The sequence below is a fragment of the Geotrypetes seraphini genome, chromosome 1 (assembly GCF_902459505.1).
Source record: "Geotrypetes seraphini chromosome 1, aGeoSer1.1, whole genome shotgun sequence".
Classification (NCBI taxonomy): Eukaryota; Metazoa; Chordata; class Amphibia; order Gymnophiona; family Dermophiidae; genus Geotrypetes; species Geotrypetes seraphini.
Window position 1 is genome coordinate 504,819,159 of NC_047084.1, and position 18,612 is coordinate 504,837,770.

The 18,612-nt window shown below is 44.0% G+C and overlaps 1 protein-coding gene across 5 annotated transcripts in view; it reads right to left on the bottom strand.

Moving 5' to 3' along the window:
- NTRK2 (neurotrophic receptor tyrosine kinase 2) overlaps window positions 1-4,253 on the bottom strand; it is a 546,312-nt gene extending 542,059 nt beyond the window's left edge. For 3 of the 5 annotated variants that reach the window (XM_033927854.1, XM_033927863.1, XM_033927846.1), the window contains exons 1-3: window positions 3,999-4,252; window positions 1,333-1,407; window positions 671-742 (exon numbers count right to left, since the gene is read on the bottom strand). In XM_033927854.1, the coding sequence (XP_033783745.1) occupies window positions 671-742; window positions 1,333-1,407; window positions 3,999-4,207 (356 nt within the window). In that variant the 5' untranslated portion in view covers window positions 4,208-4,252. Of the gene's footprint in view, window positions 1-670; window positions 743-1,092; window positions 1,306-1,332; window positions 1,408-3,998 lie in introns of those variants that run through there. The other 2 variants (XM_033927873.1, XM_033927883.1) reach the window with 2 other exon arrangements.
- Window positions 4,254-18,612: the final 14,359 nt, after the last annotated feature.

Consider the following 18,612-nt stretch of genomic DNA (forward strand, 5'->3'; position numbering starts at 1 on the left):
CTTTGCTGTAAACCACTTTAAAATCTTGGTACAAGACAATATATCAAGTGAATAAATCCAATTCAAGTAGAGCTATGGGGTTCAGAGCTGATCCTTATCAGAGGCCTAAGGAGGGTTGTCATAAGAGACAGGATGCGAAAACAGGAAAATGTAAGATATACCTTAGAGATAGAGAGGTCCAGCAATAAGTGAAAGCCATACAGTCAATGGTAAGGTCACATTTTACATAAAATGTTGAATCCTGCTGGTTTTAATGATTATGTCCCCTTGTGTGCCTTAGGGGGGAAGCATTCGTAAATCCTCTCTAAGATTATACAGAAGACAGAGGAGGCAGAAGTGTTTGCATACAAATGCTTTATCAGATTCAGGGAGATGACTAATTTGTATTTCTCTTATAAACTGCAATCCAAAGAAAAACAGAGCTAATTAGCTGATTAACACAGCCCAACAGTGAGAAATCGAGCAACTAACGTCTCTAAACTGTTGACCACAAATAAACTACCTTTTAGGCCCTTTTTTTTTTTTTTTTTTTTTTTTTCCCTTCTCATCACCAGTTGAACCTTTAGTTTAAACAACATCGTAAAAAAAAAATAACTATAGGATGGTGTTAGAGAGAAGGAGAGACTCAAAGAAAGAACGAGTGGTCAGGAAATCCATCAGAGTAACTCACATGTAATTCAGCTTGGAGTTTTTCCGGAATGCTCGACGAGCAACCGATTTTAGGCCCGAGTCTACCACGGTTCTGCGAAAAGAGACACACAGTTTAGCAAAAAAAAAAAAAAAAAAAAATCCCAGAAAAAGTCAAAACTCCCACATGCTCCTCGCTTTCCCCGGCAGCCCTATCCCCTCTTGCTTGGCAGGTGGTCATGCATGGGACAACCCCTCCCCCCAACACTCAGTATTTTCGTTGCCCTGTGCAGCTGTGTCGCGACTCCTAGTAAGTCAGAAAGAGGAGCGCAAGCATCACTTGAGATCTATCACCCGGATCTCCTCGCTCTCCCTAGAAAAGTTCGCAACGGCTAGCGTTTTCAAGGACGGGCGAGGTTTAGATCCGCGAGGTCCGTGTTTTACCCCTTCCCCGTGCTCTCTCACATGTTATCACAGATGCATTTCGTTTCTTAAGCGCTAAGTTACAAAAATCGGAAATAGCGCCTTTGGCAACAACAGAGTCTTCCTCCCCCATGATACATCACCGCTGCAAAAACACAGCTATATAATAGTCTCTCTCGTTCCACTTGTGGCGCGCGCGATTCTTTTAGCGGATATTTCCCCCAATTGGAACGGACGTTCCACGCACTAAATCGACCCGACGCTTCTCTGTAGGATACTCACAGGTTTTTTAGGCCGGGGTAAATCGCCACGTCATTGTCATTAATGCCGGCCAGTCTGCCCTGGTTTGCGATGTAGCTGGAAGGTAATGCACAAAACAGACAGAAGTATGAAACAGAGTTACAAAGAGCCAGGAACCATTTTTTTTTTTTTTTTTTAAGTGTTTGATTGACTGATATTTTTTTAAGTGATTGACGTGACTGATATTAAAAAGCACCGGAAAAGCAGCAATTGTATTGTCTTACTCTGTAACCTGACCACGAATATTAAGCTAAGTACCCAAACATCTTAAAAAATCTAAATGGTAGATTTAATTTATTATAAGAATTATTTAATAATTGACCCGATGAGGATTTGATGCATAAAGCCAGATACTATGAAATTCTTGAGTATTTGGTGGCATCTCTGAGGGCCTGCTTGCACTACCAGTTTTGAGAGAGTATTAACAGGTGATCTTAACGGGTCATCTCATATTATGTAGACAAGAAGGTTAGGGTCATGTCCAGGATTGTTAATTGGTTTCCTTAGAATCTGGACTAACTCTGACAAGCACTTTAAAGTTTTAATGTCAGGGAGCTGCTCCTTCTTCCCCATCTGAAGTGGAGGTTGGGGGGGGGAAGCATTTGTTGGTCAAACTTTTATTAGTGTCGTAGTGCAACAATCTGGAAATTAGCAAACACATTCTTTAAGTTACAGTTTGCTCTTGGATATGCAGAAAAAAGCTCCTCATTGTGTGATAGTATAGAAATGTTTTTTTTTTTTAATGTAATAATAAAGAAAGCTTCACAAATCGATTAATTTTGGGGGTTTGTTTAAACTATTATCTGTTAACGTTCCCTGGTTTGTAATCTTTTAACGCCTCCTCCCATTGCCAAATTCTCCTCACCTCAGTCCTATAACCAAGTCCCAACGTCAAAATGCAACTTAAGGAGGGGACTGGGTGTCCTCTTAAGGAGTCTGCATGCACATGTATTTATGTACGTGTATTTTAAAAAAAAATAAATAAATAAAGAGAGAGAGCCTCATAAAACGATTCCACTCATGTATCATTACAGAAATGTGTCCAACATAAATAGTTGAAAAGAACACAATCCTGTTATAAACCATCTGGGTACCATTTCCCCGTCTTCTAATGGGGCTGAGTAAGAGTGAAATTGTATTTGTTTAAAGGAAATAATATTAAATTATGGGAATATCCCCCGAAAGTTAGGGACTGGAGGGAAACGAGACAGTTACTGCGTTTCCAGAGCAAAGTTCAGATCACTGGCAGAAAAAAAATATATACTCGGGAGAAGATACAAATGTGATTCCACTTTCGTCGCCAAGATCTCTCCGTTACTACGCGCCTCTTCTCTTGCCCTGTATGATTTATGTCTAAGCTGAGGCTTTGATCCCTTTTCATTGTTGCCTGCAGATGACTTTTGATCTGGTCTGGCGACTGGAGGTGATAGCTAAGAAAATATATTATATACCTTTAATATTTTTAATGCCCCCACATCCCCAATAGGCTTGGTCCTTTTCTTATGTGGGGGTAAAACTGATGGCAATGAAGACCGTTTCCAAATTGCAGAGTTTCCTGACACTTTGCCCACGGGCCACTTTATTTTAACTCAGTGGGAACTGAGTTCTGATTCTCAATTGTGATTTAATCATCTGTTTAACAAACGCTGAGTGTCAGGGCAGTGGAATATGATGCATTACCAACAAAAGTCAATAAAATAGATGGGCAGCTCGCCTGAAAGAGCGGGATCTGGTAGACAACTAAAAGGATGTATTTTTACAGCGTGTACAGTCCTACCTAAAAGTAAATTCTTTTGTCATTTATCTAGCCAAAGTATATTTTTAAGTAAGATGCATCGCACTGCAAATTATCAGGTTCTGCACCCCTCTCCCTGGGCTCAATCTAGTGTCCAAGGGGGCAAAAGTTCAACACTATAGGAGATTCAGAGACCTTTTATTTTATTTTAAGAAATATAAGCTCTAGATTAGATGCATGCTAATACTTAGCAAAGGAAATGGTATCCAGAGCTAGAGAAATGGTCAGATTACTGTACCATCGCTCTACCTGTGCGGGCCATATTTTGGTGAATTCTGGGAGCCCTTTCTCTGGTTCTGGCCTCCCTAGTTTCCGGTGTAATTCACCTGCCTCTGACAGCTGTCACTGCTTGTAATGTGACGCATTCAAATCGGCCTGCTGCTCAGTCCGGAGAGCATCTGAGGCATGAGGGAGGGGGGGGGTCACATATTATCATCCAACCTACTTCCATGGGAATTGTACGACTGGGTGATTAAAGATGGCTAATCTAAATGGTTTTGAAATCATATCAGTGGTAAGTCAAGTTTAAATTAAATCAGACCAGAGCTTTTAAGCTGTTCACTAGAACATTTCAATGCGCACAACTTCTTCTCGGTTTACAGTGTTTTCCCATTAGGCTCCTGGAAGGAAAGTCAGGCCTGTCTTTTCCCTTTCTGTCTCTCATTCTCTTTTCTTATCATAGAACTATAACATTTTCCTTTTCTAGCAAAATTCAGGTAAAGCGCCCCCCTCCCCGGCGCTGTTTTACTGTGTTCCTCCTGTATTGCAGGTAGAGCTAATTAAGTAATTAATCATTTTAAATAAGCTTTCTATATGTGTGGCCCTGGTTGCTATGCTGTAGTATAATACTTACATTTCCCTAATGTTTTCTAAATCCGCACTGTTTTCCAGCACAGGGAAAGCCGAAATCCCAGCATTCAGATCCTTGCACCAGATCCTCGAAGAGCTGCATTTGCAGGACGAAGGACAGGCCAATCCCTTCGAGAACAGACCGGAAAAAAGCCAACAGAACCCCCAAACGACAGCCGGGCCAGGTCCAGGCCCCATCCATCCGGATCCCATCCTGAATCTCAGGTTAAAGAGTTTGCAGATCCACCCCCGCCAGTCACCCCCCAAGCTACCAGCAGTTCTGCCAGTGCCGCCCCCCCCCTCCTCCCCCTGGGGACAGTCGTCTCACACGCTAGTCTTGATTCGGCTCAACAGTGGGACAAATTGGGTACCATAATCCTCGGAAGCAGGAATTCAGCTTTTAGCAGGTACGGCAGGCATGCTTAGGAAGAAATCTCAGCAGCACTCCGACTGCTTCGCCTAAGATCAGAGATCCAGGAGTCGGGCTGGTAAAGGTGGCAAGGATTTTCTTGCTTTTCCCCTCTCCCCTTGCTTCCAGTCCCTCGGGCACAGATTGAAGGGAGCTGCTGAACACGGTGCCAAAAATGATGCTTCTCTTGTGGCGATTGCTCCTCTGTCGCTGGACTAAGGAGAAAGAGAGAGAGAGAGAGAAAAAAAAGACAACAAACATTCCACAGATAACGTGACACGCAGAATAAAGAAATAAATCTAGATTTGCCTACAGATGTCTTCACGAACGTGACAAACCCAACACGTATAATTCAGTCATATACCTACTGGATCGCCCAGCCCACCTTTAAAAAAATACATTCTCGTTAACCCTGTCCTTTTCAATATAGCTATCAATCAAGACGCGTGGTAATGAGCCCTGGCGATCACTCTAATCGCCATCAGTAATCCTATGAACTACCAGTGGCCGACATAAAGTAATAAACCCATTACATTGCCGCTACCTGAGAACCTGCAACAGTCTGCAGCGAAGCGTAAGGGGAAAAAAAAACACTGGCGCGCGCGCTCCGTACGCAAAACCCGCCGCCTACCAATCGTCCATAATCGCATCGATCGCGCGCCCGCTGTGGATCCCGCCAAGGGCTGGAAAAAAAAAGTACGAACAGAACCGGGCGTCGATGTCAGAGAAGGGCGATAGGGGAGGGGAGAAAGACGAGCCGAGCTCCGGAGCGCGCTCCTGGCCCAGAGAGACAGGTCGTTCTTCCAATACAGATAAGCCGCAGCAAGTGATGCTGCAAAGCCATAGCAGAGAGAGAGAGATAACTGCAATGACATTTAAGGGGGTGGGGGTGGTCAAGGAAAATTCATGCAAATGATAACAACGGATTGACAATATAATAGATCCCCCCCCCCCCCCCCGCTTCTCCTTGATAAGGAAAACGGTTCAAGCAAAGGATGCTGGTAGGATCCCAGACTCCGGCTCCTACCTGGGAGGGGGGGCTGCAGGGAAAGAGGAATGGGCGCTCAATGCTGCCTTTTTACGCGCCGTCTCCCCGGCTAATATCCACCAAGCGCTCTCTCTGCGCCAGCCCCATTGCCGGCGCTGGGGAAGGAGCCGTGACGTGGGGGCTGACGCAGAGCGGGGCAAGAAAATCCTCCCGCACGCGAGGCGAGACAGGGGGGGGGGGGAGGGCTGATGCTGCTGTCTCCAAACGCGAGGATGTGAATTAGGAAGCCCTCCCCTCCCCCACGCACATATATAATTGGGTACGTTTATCTTAGCGCGTCAAACGATCCCCCCCCCCCGAAAAACAGTCTTTTCCCACGGAGAGAGAGAGAGAGCGCGCTGAAAGCTCACTCCTCCAGAAATTCAACTTCCTCTACATCCCCAAAAGATCCACCTTAAGATAAAAGACGTGATCAGTGTTAACAATTGAGCAGTGTTTATCACCAACTATTCGGAGGTTACATTGTGCACCGGAAACCCCTTATTTTAATCTAAAGGGTTGTTTTTGTTAAGTACAACCTCATGGAATCGGGATTATGAGCAAGTGAAAGGCTGAACTTGTGCATTCTTTCACTTCCTGATAAAATGCACTAATTCTTACTTTTTCCATCGTGGGTGTTCCGTTACCTTTAATATTTGAAAAATGGTAAAATTAGCTGCTTGTCTCTAGTCGCTCACTGGAGAAGCAAAGGCTTTCCTTATCAAATCCCTTAACGTATATCCTGCTTTTATATTTTTAACGCATATAGTATATGTAGGAGTGTGGGTTCTGATTTAGCTTTTCTGCCATGATATGAGAAAAAAAAAATCTCAGTGAATTGGACCCACAAAGACATAATTATATTACCAGCCTTACACATACATATTGGGCCCAGTTCTATAACCTTTTCTCCCCATAGACACAATGTGAGTGTGTGTGGGGGGGGGGGGGGAGGCTTATTTTTAGAAGGGATATAATATTCTGTGTTCATTAAGCTGCTATGCTATTGATACATTGATGACAGATCTGTGAAAAATCATACGATCTTTTATGATCTCCTAATAAAATGCAGTCGTTGTAAGGACTCAGGCTAATGATAAATGAGATGTATTAAAAATGCCTTGTCCGGGAATTTGTCTTTTCATCTGTGGTTATGAAGCTTTTCTTCCGCAGTAATTTAAAAAATCGAGAAGCCACTGTAGTAACAGAATCCAGAGAACTCTGGCGCCACCCGGCGTTTGTAGCAGGCACCTTCCAGGAAAAAAAAAAAATACCGGATCAGTGAGACTTGTTCAGCACAAAATCAGCCGAGTTCTCTCGGGTTACTGCATATCAGGGTCCTTAGTGTTTAAAAAAATGCCTAGCTTTTATGGTCAGAGCTTCCTGTTGAATGAATTCATGCAGTACTCTTTTAGTCCTTTTTAAATAAACAGAAACAGCAAGTTAAAGGGCATTCTTTTTCAGGGCACTATCCTAATGCATTTTACAACTAGCAATGCATCTTCTCTTAGTGGCCTTTTATGTTATGTTAATCAGGTTTTCTAGTCCACCTTTTACCTATTCAGTTCAAGGCCGGATTACATTATAAGAGGTTGGGTCAGTTATCCAGGAAGCTACAATGGACAGTTTAACAGGGGCATCCAGGTAGCACAGGTAGATCAGTACAGCTGTTAATACAGTTAAGATTATAGTTACAAGTGCAAGTAAGTCATGGTTGACTCTGATTTGTTCCAGGAGTTGCATTAGACAATTTAGAGATGGGCTTTTAAAGTTGCAGTTTCAGTTACTTCAGGCACCCCCACCAACATGGTGGGGCGGACCGCCCCCTTACCCCCCCCCCCCCCCCTTTACTATGCCAATGGGGTTGGCTCCCTGTCTTGGTATAGAAATGCTTTTAAAAGTTTTCTGAGCCTAAGCTAGTGGTCACAAGATCATAGTTTAAGCAGTAGCTGGTTCCAGCATTTTGCTAATTGATATTGGATGGATAAGGTAATTTGCCTGGTAGACCTTATATTGTTGCATACTGGGAATTTTAAGTGGAAAAGATTTCAGATGGAATATCTATTGGAGGCACCCTGGAATAGGACGTCCGACTCTGTTAAGTAGTCGGGGGCATTCTCTGTTAGGATTTTAAAGGCAGTGATGCCTAATTTAAACTTGATCCTTACAGTTAAGGGCAGCCAATGTAGTTTCAAATAGTAAGGCTGTAGGTGTTCTGATTTCTATAGTCCATATACGAGTCTTACTGCTGCATTTTGGACTAGTTGTGGATATGATAGCAATGTTCTAAAGCAAAGAACTAGTGTTACATTACAGTAGTCCAGTTGAGATAGGATTAGGGATAGCACTAAAATTCAGAAAGCCTCAGTTTCAAAGTATTTTCTGACTGATCTTAGCTTTCTCATCACAAGGAAAGATTGTTTTATTATCAGTTGTAAGTGGCTTTTAATGAATAGGTGGTTAACTATTTCTACTCCCAAGATTCAGGATTGTAATTCTAATGGAAAATCGATGTCATCTACTGTGATTCTTGGAGCATAGCGTGGATCAGTCGAGGGTCTTAGCCAAAGGAATTTGGTTTTGTTCTTATTTAGTTTGAGGCGGTGGGTTGAGGTCCCGTTTTTTATGATGCAGACCCATTTCTTGACAGCGGTGAGGGTATTGACTAATGTGGCCGTTACAGGTACATGATCGTTATATCATCTGCATAAGTGAAATGTTTTATTTGTGTGAGATCAAAGTTATCTCCCAAGAATTGCATTAGGAGGTTGAAAACTGATGGTGAAAGTGGGGATTCTTGGGGACCCCACTGGAAGGGTGCCAGCTATCAGAAAGTTTACCATCCTTATGTACAGCCAAGTGGTTAAGAAGCCTTGGAACCAGGAGAGGACTGGACTGCTAAATCCAAAATAACTGAAGATCTCAGCCATTTGATAAAAGTCTACTAGGTTGAATGAGCTGCTTATGTCAAATTGGATTATGATTGTGCTGTGACCCTTGTATGCCGCGACCAGCATCTTGGTTTGTGACCCTTGTATGCTGCGACCAGCATCTTGGTTTGTGATTTTTCCTGAATCGGGATTGTGAAGGTGGAGGATGTTGAAACATTGTAACTAGCATTCAAGTTGCTCTGCAACGTATCCCTCCATCATTTTGATGAACAGGGAAATGTAAGCTACTGGTCAATAATTGGTCATATCAGAGGGGCTAAGTTTTGAGTTCTTGGGGATGGGCATTAAGATAATTCTTCTTCCTGCTTTGAGGATAAGACCAGTTGTTAGGCGATAGTTGAGCCATTGGGTTATTTTTCCTATGGTTGTCTAGATGTCTGCTTTGATCAGGTGTCAAGGCTGCAGTATGCTTTGGAGTATTTTAGGAGAAGCCATTTTGAATCTTTAAGTATAATCTCTTAAAAGTCATTCCAAGATCTGTCTGCTGGTAGTTCCATAGATGGTTTTGTTGTGGTGGGTTTAGCTGAATTGGTGGGGGTGGATTGAATCTTTGTTTTAAAATGCAGGGATAATTAAAAGTTAATGCAAACCAGAATAAATTTCTCCTCATCATGACAGGAGTAGCCATGCAGCTGATAATGAAAAATTGGAAAAGTTGGGATAACTTAAATGATAATTTCTGGTGGGAATCGTTATGCCAGATTTATAAGTTTGAAAACATTAATTATCCCAGGACAAGCAGGCAGCATATTCTCAACAGTGGGTGATGTCACCGACAGAGCCCCGCAGCGGACAGCCTCGAAAGCAGACCTGCTTGAAGATCTTTGTAAGAGCTTCCGAGAGCTGTACTGCACATGCGCGAGTACCTTCCCACCCGAGTTAGGGTGCGCGTCTCCTATGAGGAACCTCAGTTCAATGTTTTCCATGGAGCCAAGAAGTCCTCTTCTTTTCAGCTCTACAGCCTTCATTGCCTTCTCTCACCGCGGCTTTTTTATTATTTTATATTTAAGTTGCTTTGCTCGCGTTTTACCATTCTTTCCTTAAAAAAAAAAAAAAAGGTTTATTCGACTTTTTTCTCTTTTCATTCAGGTCAGCAGCCTTTGGGCCTAGGCCCGGCCCCTCGCCTCGTTCAGTACATCGGACTTTATTTTTTCTATGTCCCGGCCTCTTACTGGGTTCAAAAGGTGTAGGCAGTGCAACAAGACCATTTCCATCACCGATCCCCATAGTCGGTGTATGGTTTGTTTGGGTCCTGAACATTGCCCCGACGCTTGTCTGCGCTGTGCTACCCTTCAACCTCGGGCCTTTCGTCGACGCTGTGCCAACTTTCTCTAACTTTTTGGCACTATGGACCAACCGCCTGAGAAGGCCTCGACCTCGGTTTCTGCCTCCACTAAGGCCTCGACCTCGATACCCTCAGTCTCGAAGGCCTCTCCGGCACCTCCTCTGAAGTCGTCTTCAACGGGTAAGTCTCCTGTCTCCTGTCTCTCCATTTCTAAGAAGCCCCCAGAGTCTCAGGCATCCCAGGCCGTATCTACAGTCCTGCCAGCCTCCTCGAGACCTCCAGCTAAGCGTGCCTCCAAGCATTGGGAATACTCATCCTCGAGGTCGCCCTCCTTGGAGCACACTGCTGCACCTTCGAGACCTGATCCTTTTGTCTCGGTGCCTATGTTCGAGGATATGTTGAAAGCCATTCTGACCACTCAGATTTTCTTGGTCGTGGCTCAACTCCTTCCATCCTCGACCCTGCTTCCTTCGAGCCAGCCTGAGCAGCAGTCTGGGACTCCTGTTGAAGCACCTCGAGGCAAGCCTCGGAAGCCTCGCCGGTTCTCATCCAGTGACTCTTCACCTACTCCTCGGACAATGTTTCCTCAGCCTCGACCGAAACATTGCTCGAGGCATTCGAGGCATCTTACTTCAAAGTTTATTAAAGAGACATCTCTGCCACAGAAACCTTCGCCTTCTTTGGATACTGAGACTTCTATGCCTCGTTATCTAGGGCTCCTGAGACTTCTTCCAAATCTAAACATAAGTCTCGAAAAGCTCCTCCATCGAGACCGCCTCCGAGGGAGTCTTCTCTTCCTGCCTCGACCCAATCTGTTCCACGAACCCCAGGAACTTCACCATCGAGGGTTTTGAAGCGCAAACACTCATTGACTCCTCCTCACGCAGGTAGTGCAGCTTCCTCAATCACTGTACACCTGGACTCGGAGCCTCTATCTCAGTATTCCAGAGAGGCTTTTCCTTCCTACTCTGCAGTACCTCGGTCTCGCACTCCTTCTCCGGAAGATGCCTTGACCTCGAAGTCTGCCTCTTTTGCCAGGTTCGTTTTCGACATTGGGAAAGCTTTGCAGCTGGATCTCCATTCTGATTCCAAATACACTCCTGAATACTTGGCGGATATGGAGTTGCCTCATCCACCCAAGGAAACCTTGCGTCTTCCTATGACTCCAGTTTTGAAGCAAATTTTCATCAGGAATATGGAAACTCCTTATTCCATTACTGCTATTTCCATCTAAGCTGGAATCCAGATATCGCACAGTACCTTGCAAAAGCTTTGAAAAATCTCATCCATCAAAAATCTATGCAGCGGTCCCTCCAGGCAGGGAGGGCCATACCATGGACAAGTTTGGCCTTAGGTTGTATCAAAATTCCATGATGGCTAACCAAATTCTGAATTATAACTACACTTTCACTACTTATTTCAACTACTTCCTCAAATTGATGCCTAAATTCTACCCGGCTCTTGAGGAGCAGTGTCTTCCGGAATTCAAGCAGATTATCACAACTCTGTCTCAGCTTCGCCTCTTCATGCTACAAGCCACATATGATGCCTTTGAGCTCTCTTCCAGGGTCTCTGCCTTTGCAGTAGCCATACGTCGCCTAGCCTGGCTCCGCATTGTTGATATGGACCCCAATTTGCAGGACCGCCTAGCCAACTTGCCTTGTCAGGGAAATGAACTGTTTGGTAAATCCATTGAAGCTGCTACGAAGCGCCTCTCTGAACATGAGCGCTCCTTTGCTTCGTTGATTCGGCTGAAGCCTAAGACTCCTGCTCGACCATACAAACAACCACCACGTCGTTTTCCTCAAAAAACAACACCAGCTTTCTCCAGGCCTCCGCCTAGAAGGCCACCACAGCAACAACGGCAGCAGAAAGCTCAACAACCTGCTGCAACTAAACCAGCTCAGTCTTTTTGACGTTCCCAGTCTGAGCATGCCAATCTCCCTACATCAGAATTCTCTTCTGCCCATCGGAGGTCGTCTTCACCATTTTTATCCCCAGTGGCAACTGATCACCTCAGATCTCTGGGCCCTCACCATCCTTCGGGAAGGGTACTCTCTACACTTTCTTCAAGTATTTCCAGATCATCCTCCAAGAGAGTGTCCTTCAAATTCCCCTTCTTCAGGAAGCTCAGGCTCTTCTGCGCCTTCGAGCTGTCGAAGAAATCCCTTTACATCAATGGGACAAGGGTTTTTATTTCCGTTATTTTCTAGTTCCCAAGAAGACAGGGGATTTGTGACCCATTCTAGACCTCAGAGCCCTCAACAAATTTCTAGTCAAAGAGAAGTTTCAGATGCTTTCTTTACCAACTCTATACTCCCTGATGAATCAGGGAGATTGGCTATGTTCTCTGGATCTCAAAGAGGCTTACACTCATATCCCCATTCATCCAACCTCTCGCAAATTCCTAAGGTTCAGGGTGGGGAACCTTCATCTGCAGTACAGAGTTCTTCCTTTTGGCCTCGCCTCATCCCCCAGAGTCTTCACGAAGTGTCTGGTGGTGGTGGCTGCCGCCCTCCATACCCAAGGTCTTCAAGTTTTTCCATACCTGGATGACTGTCTTATTAAAGCCCCCTCTCAACAAGTGGTTATTACAACGACCCAACAGACTGTTATGTTCCTCCAAAGACTGGGGTTCAAAGACTACTTTCCCAAATCTCAGCTAAACCCGTCTTAGTCTCTCCAATTCATCAGGGCCATTCTGGACACGGTACAGCTCAGAGCATTCCTGCCTCAACCTCATCAGGCCACCCTCATTCACCTTTGCCATCAGGTGTCTCATCTAACGTCAGTTTCAGCGAGACAAATGATGATTTTACTAGGTCACAAGGCTTCTACAGTTCACGTGACTCCTTTTGCCAGACTTCACCTTCGTATACCTCAGTGGACCCTGGCATCCCAGTGACAACAAGCTACCGACCCGATTTCTCAACAACTTATGGTCACTCCTTTGTTGAAACACTGGTGGACGCTCTCTTCCAATCTTTCCAGAGGTTTGCTGTTTCACAATCTCCCTCATCAGAAGGTCCTCACAACCGACTCATCAACCTACGCATGAGGAGCCCATCTAGACGCTCTCCGCACTCAAGGCCATTGGTCTCCTGCAGACCGTCTTTGTCACATCAATCTGTTGGAACTCAGAGCGATTTTCAATGCTCTCAAAGCTTTTCAACACCTTCTTCACGACAAAGTAGTCCTTGTCCGGACGGACAACCAAGTCGCCATGTATTACGTTAACAAACAGGGAGGTACAAGATCTCATTCCCTTTGTCAAGAGGCTCTGAAGCTCTGGGAGTGGGCAATCCATCGCAACATCTTTCTCAGAGCTGTATACATTCAAGGTCAGCACAACTGCCTGGCGGACAAATTGAGTCGTCTTCTGCAACCTCACGAATGGACACTCAATTCCTCGCCTCTACGTCAGGTGTTTGCTCAATGGGGGACCCCTCAGATAGACCTCTTTGCGTCTCCCCTCAACAACAAGCTGCCTCAGTTTTGCTCCAGGATATATTCTCCTCATCGCCTCGAGGCAGATACGTTCCTTCTGGAATGGACAGACCGATTTCTATATGCCTTTCCTCCATTCCCACTGATTCTCAAGACTCTTGTCAAGCTCAAGATGGACCATGCCACCATGATTCTGATAGCTCCTTGGTGGCCCAGACAACCGTGGTACTCCCTTCTACTTCAACTCAGTATCAGGGACCCTCTGCTTCTACCTGTTTTTCCCTCTCTGCTTACTCAGAGTCAAGGATCCTTACTTCATCCCATTCTGCAGTCTCTACACTTAACAGCTTGGTACCTTTCAACCTAACAGACTCTATACAGTTCTCTCAGTCTGTACAAGATATTTTGGTAGTTTCCAGAAAGCCGTCCACTCGGCAGAGTTACGGCCAGAAATTGACTAGATTTTCTGCTTTGTGTTCCACTCGACATATGGAGCCAATGTCTACCTCCTTGGCTTCTGTTTTGGATTATTTACTTCACTTATCACATTCGGGACTTCAGTCTACATATATCCGAGTCCATCTCAGTGCGATTGCTGCTTTTCATCAGCCTCTTGATGGGAAACCTCTGTCTGCACATCCTGTGGTTTCACGCTTTATGAAAGGACTTTTTAATGTTCATCCACCGCTCAAACCACCTCCAGTGGTCTGGGATCTCAGTGTTGTCCTGGCTCAATTGATGAAACCTCCCTTTGAACCAATTGATAAGGCTCATCTCAAGTACCTTACTTGGAAAGTAGTTTTCATGATTGCCCTCACGTCTGCTCGAAGAGTAAGTGAGTTACAAGCTTTGGTTGTGGATCCTCCTTTCACAGTTTTCCATCATGACAAGGTGGTCCTCCGTACTCATCCGACATTTTTACCTAAAGTTGTTTCAGAATTTCACATCAATCAATCTATTGTTCTTCCAATATTTTTTCCAAAGCCTCATTCTCACCCTGGAGAAGTGGCTCTCCATACTTTGGACTGCAAGCATGCCTTGGCTTTCTACTTGCAACGCACTCAACCTCACAGGATAGCCCCACAACTTTTCATCTCCTTCGATCCAAATAAGTTGAGGCACCCAGTCTCGAAGCGAACCATCTCCAACTGGATGGCTGCTTGCATCTCTTTCTGCTATGCTCAGGCTGTTCTCCCTCTGCAGGGTTGAGTCACAGGCCACAGAGTTCGAGCAATGGCGGCGTCTGTAGCTTTCCTCAGATCAACTCCTATAGAGGAAATCTGCAAGGCTGCCACTTGGTCTTCGGTTCATACATTCACCTCTCATTACTGTCTGGATACTTTCTCCAGAAGGGATGGCCATTTTGGCCAATCTGTTTTGCAAAATCTTTTTTCTTAACTTACCAACTTTCCCTCCATCCCTTTATGCTTAGCTTGGAGGTCACCCACTGTTGAGAATATGCTGCCTGATTGTCCTGGGATAAAGCACAGTTACTTACCGTAACAGTTGTTATCCAGGGACAGCAAGCAGATATTCTCACAACCCACCCTGGTTGGCTTCTTAGCTAGGTATCTGAACTGAGGTTCCTCACAGGAGATGCGTGCCCTAAATCAGGCAGGAAGGCACTCGCGCATGCGCAATGCAGCACTCAGAAGCTCTTACAAAGATCTTCAAGCAAGTCTGCTTTCGAGGCTGTCCGCTGCGGGGCTCCATCGGTGACGTCACCCACTATTGAGAATATCTGCCTGCTGTCCCTGGATAACAACTGTTACGGTAAGTAACTATGCTTTCTTTGCAGAGGGGACACCATAGTAAATTCAAGGAAATTTGGGGCCTGTTAACAAAATATTGTAAGTTATGAAAAGTAAATTATTAACATTATTATTATTATTATTATTATTTCCCTTTGATTCATGAAAGACTGTGATACACATCCAGGAGGGGCGGGGGGAGAGTTAGGATGGGGGAGGGGGATAAACAGCTTTATATTATTTGTTGGAATAGAGTGCAGTAGTTTATATTACTTGAATGTTCATGTGTTTGCACTTTGTATTTGATATCAAAAACGAATAAAGATTTATAAAAGGATAAAAAAGAATGGACATTTTGCCGCTGCCAACTTTGGGCGACTAGCACCCTACATTGTGACAAACCCATAGCCAGCACAGGATTTGTCCCAAGTAGGAATAAGTTTATCACCATGCTCCGTTGCAGAAAGGCAGATTAGGTCAGTGCCTTGTACCCTGAAATAGCTGACTACCCCTTGGATAAAGATAGGCAGAGCAGAGGTTTTTGCCTAATTATAAGCATGTGCCTTTAGGGCAGAAGCCAGCAAGAAGCAGGTGTTTGCTGTTTGGGCTGTGTTAATAGCAGACACTAACTGCCCTGTTCCAGCTCAGCTCAGAGCTCAGTCCTGCACAGGAGTGTTTGAGAAAACTGAGAAATTTAAAAGCAAGTTGTTTTGTGCTAATGTTTATTTTGTACCAGCCATGAGAAACAAAAACAGGAAGACCCAAAGTCCACAGAAAAGGAGCAATCCAGCAACAAAACAAACTAAAATATTGTATTTCACCCTCTACCCTCTTGTTTTCCATTTGTCTGTTGGTCTGGTCCGTGTTTTGGTTCTCGTTTATTATTTTAATTTTGATGTCCTCAATTTAATTGTATTGTATATTGCCTAGAATGTTAATAGGCGATTAATCACATTTTTAATAAAATCTTGAACTGTGGATGAAACAATGTTCTTGATCTTCCTTTATTTCTTCAATCATAGAAACATAGAAACATAGAAATTGACGGCAGAAAAGGGCCATAGCCCATCGAGTCTGCCCATACCAATGATTCACTCCCTGATTCTTACTCTCCTAGAGATCCCACTGAATATCCCATTTTCTCTTGAAATCTAACACGCTGCTGGCCTCAATCACCCGCTGAGGCAGCTCATTCCAATGATCGACCACCCTTTCGGTGAAGAAGTACTTCCTAGCATGACCCCGAAATTTCCCTCCCCTGATTTTCAGCGAGTGTCCTCTGGTTACCGAGGGCCCTGTAAGACTGAAGATATCATCTTTCACCTCTATACGCCCAGTAATATACTTAAAGGTCTCAATCATGTCCCCTCTCTCTCTTCGCTCCTCCAGTGAGTACATCCGCAGTTTTTTTAACCTTTCTTCATACGTGAGATCCTTGAGCCCCAAGACCATCTTGGTAGCCATTCGCTGAACCGACTCAATTCTCAATCAGTGTCAAAAAAACTCCACATCAACTGCATTAAAAACTAACAGACCCAACATGGGCCGTGTTTCGGCTAACAAAGCCTTTCTCAAGGGTCCAGTCTTAGATAACACACTAATGTGATGGAATTGTTTACAAATTGCAAAAGCCGATTTATAGAATGAAGCAGGGCTGACCGCTGGTGCACAGAAACTGCTCTGGATCTGGACCCTTGAGAAAGGCTTTGTTAGCTGAAACACGGCCCATGTCGGGTTCGTTAGTTTTTAATGCGGTTGATGTGGAGGTGTTATTTTTTTTAACATTGATTGAAGAAATAAAGGAAGGTCAAGAACATTGTGTTTTGTCCACAGTTTGTTTTGTTGCTATTTTGTACCAGCATCAGTTTACCTTTATTTTTGATTTGTCCTTTTAACTGTTTTTGCTTTATGCTGGAAAACTGGTCAGGGTTCAAAGAAGCAGTCTCAGTGAAAGCAACTGAGCTCGCCTTGCCCAGGAAAAGACCAAGGACAATTTCTGTTGTAATTCATCCTGAACATAATACAACACCTGAGTTATTCTCTTTGCATGGAGATTATGAACTACTGCTATTCTTTGTTGTATGTTATTGCAATGATATAAGTTTTGGTCACAGTTTGACCGACAGCTTAAATAAACCATCACTTTTGGACTTTCTGACAGGGTGTTCCTTCTTTGAGAAGCAAGAGTACTTACCTGTTAATGCAATCCTAGGCTGTGACCTAGGGGTCCTAAGAGTCCTGAAGAGTTTCCCTTGTTACAGGGGACACGCTGGGGTTCATGATTGTCATGTCCCAAGACTCTCACGGTGCTTGTTAGGAGCTCGGATGTGACAACATCCAGATTGGACTTGGACGTTTCTTTTGATTATGTCCCTCCACATTGCTAGGCAGTTAAACTAGAAGGTGGGGGTGGCATACGTATGAAGGATAATTATGGAGGCCACCTTCAGCAAAAGACAAGATGTGATGGTAGTAAATACAGGAATGTAAACAATATTAGCAACTCACTTCTTAGCAATGAAACAGGAAGCAAAACTTTAAAAAACTATACAAAAAATGAGTTTATCACTGAAAGATAGCTGAAAAGCAATGATCACAAACACTCGCAGTCTAAGGAACACAGTTCATGATCTGCAAGCCCTGATGTTAAAGGCAGACCTGGATATTGTTGCTATCACAGAGACATGGTTCAGTGAATCCTGTAGATCAGATGCAAACATACCGGGATATAATCTTTTTAGGAAGGACAGAAATGGTCAAAAAGGTGGAGGAGTAGCTCTCTATGTAAATATCAATATTCAAGTGACTGAAATGCAGGGGACCTGGGGAGAGGAAGAAGCGATATGGATCGCTCTGAAAAGAGATGATGGAACGTTTAGCTACTTGGTTGTAGTCTACAGCCATCAGACTCAATTGCAGCAAATTGATAAAGATCTGATTGCAGATATTCAAAAGTTTGGAAAGAAAGAGGTGGTGCTGCTGTTGGGTGATTTCAATCTTCTAGGTGCAGACTAGAAAGTTCCATCTGTGGAATTGGAAAGAAGTATGGAGATTGTGGATGCCTTTCAAGAAGCTCTGCTCAGACAAATGGTGATAGAACCCATGAGGAAAAAAGCATTACTGGATCTGATACTCACAAAAGGGGAGAGTATCTCTAATGTTCGAGTGAGTGCCCACCTGGGAAGTAGCGATCATCAAACGGTTTGGTTTGATATAACAGCTAAAGTGGAGGGCGGCCACACACAACTCAAAGTCCTAGATTTCAAATGTACGGACTTTAGTAAAATGGAAGAGCATTTGAAGAAAGAGCTGTTAGGATGGAAGGGCATAAGCGAAGTAGAAAAATTGTGGTTTAAGCTGAAAGGAACAATAAAAATGGCTACTGACCTTTAAGTGAAGAAAATAAATAAAAACATGAGAAAAAGGAAAACTGATATGGTTCTCCAAACTAGTGGCAGAGAAAATAAAATGCAAAAGAGATGGTGTTCATGAAATATAAAAACCTCAACAAGGTACAGAAAAGACTACCAGGTATTCCCTCCCAAGCTATTTCTTGGATAACTCTATTGTTGAACTACTCTCTCAGCTAGTATGGGATAAATAACTAACTCCATTACTGAAAAAAGTAGATCTGGACCTAGCCGTTCCGTCACATTATCGACCAATCACTAACATCCCCCTATTGACAAAGATGTTAGAAATGATTGTCTCTATTCAACTGTCAGACTATTTAGACAAGTTTTCAATC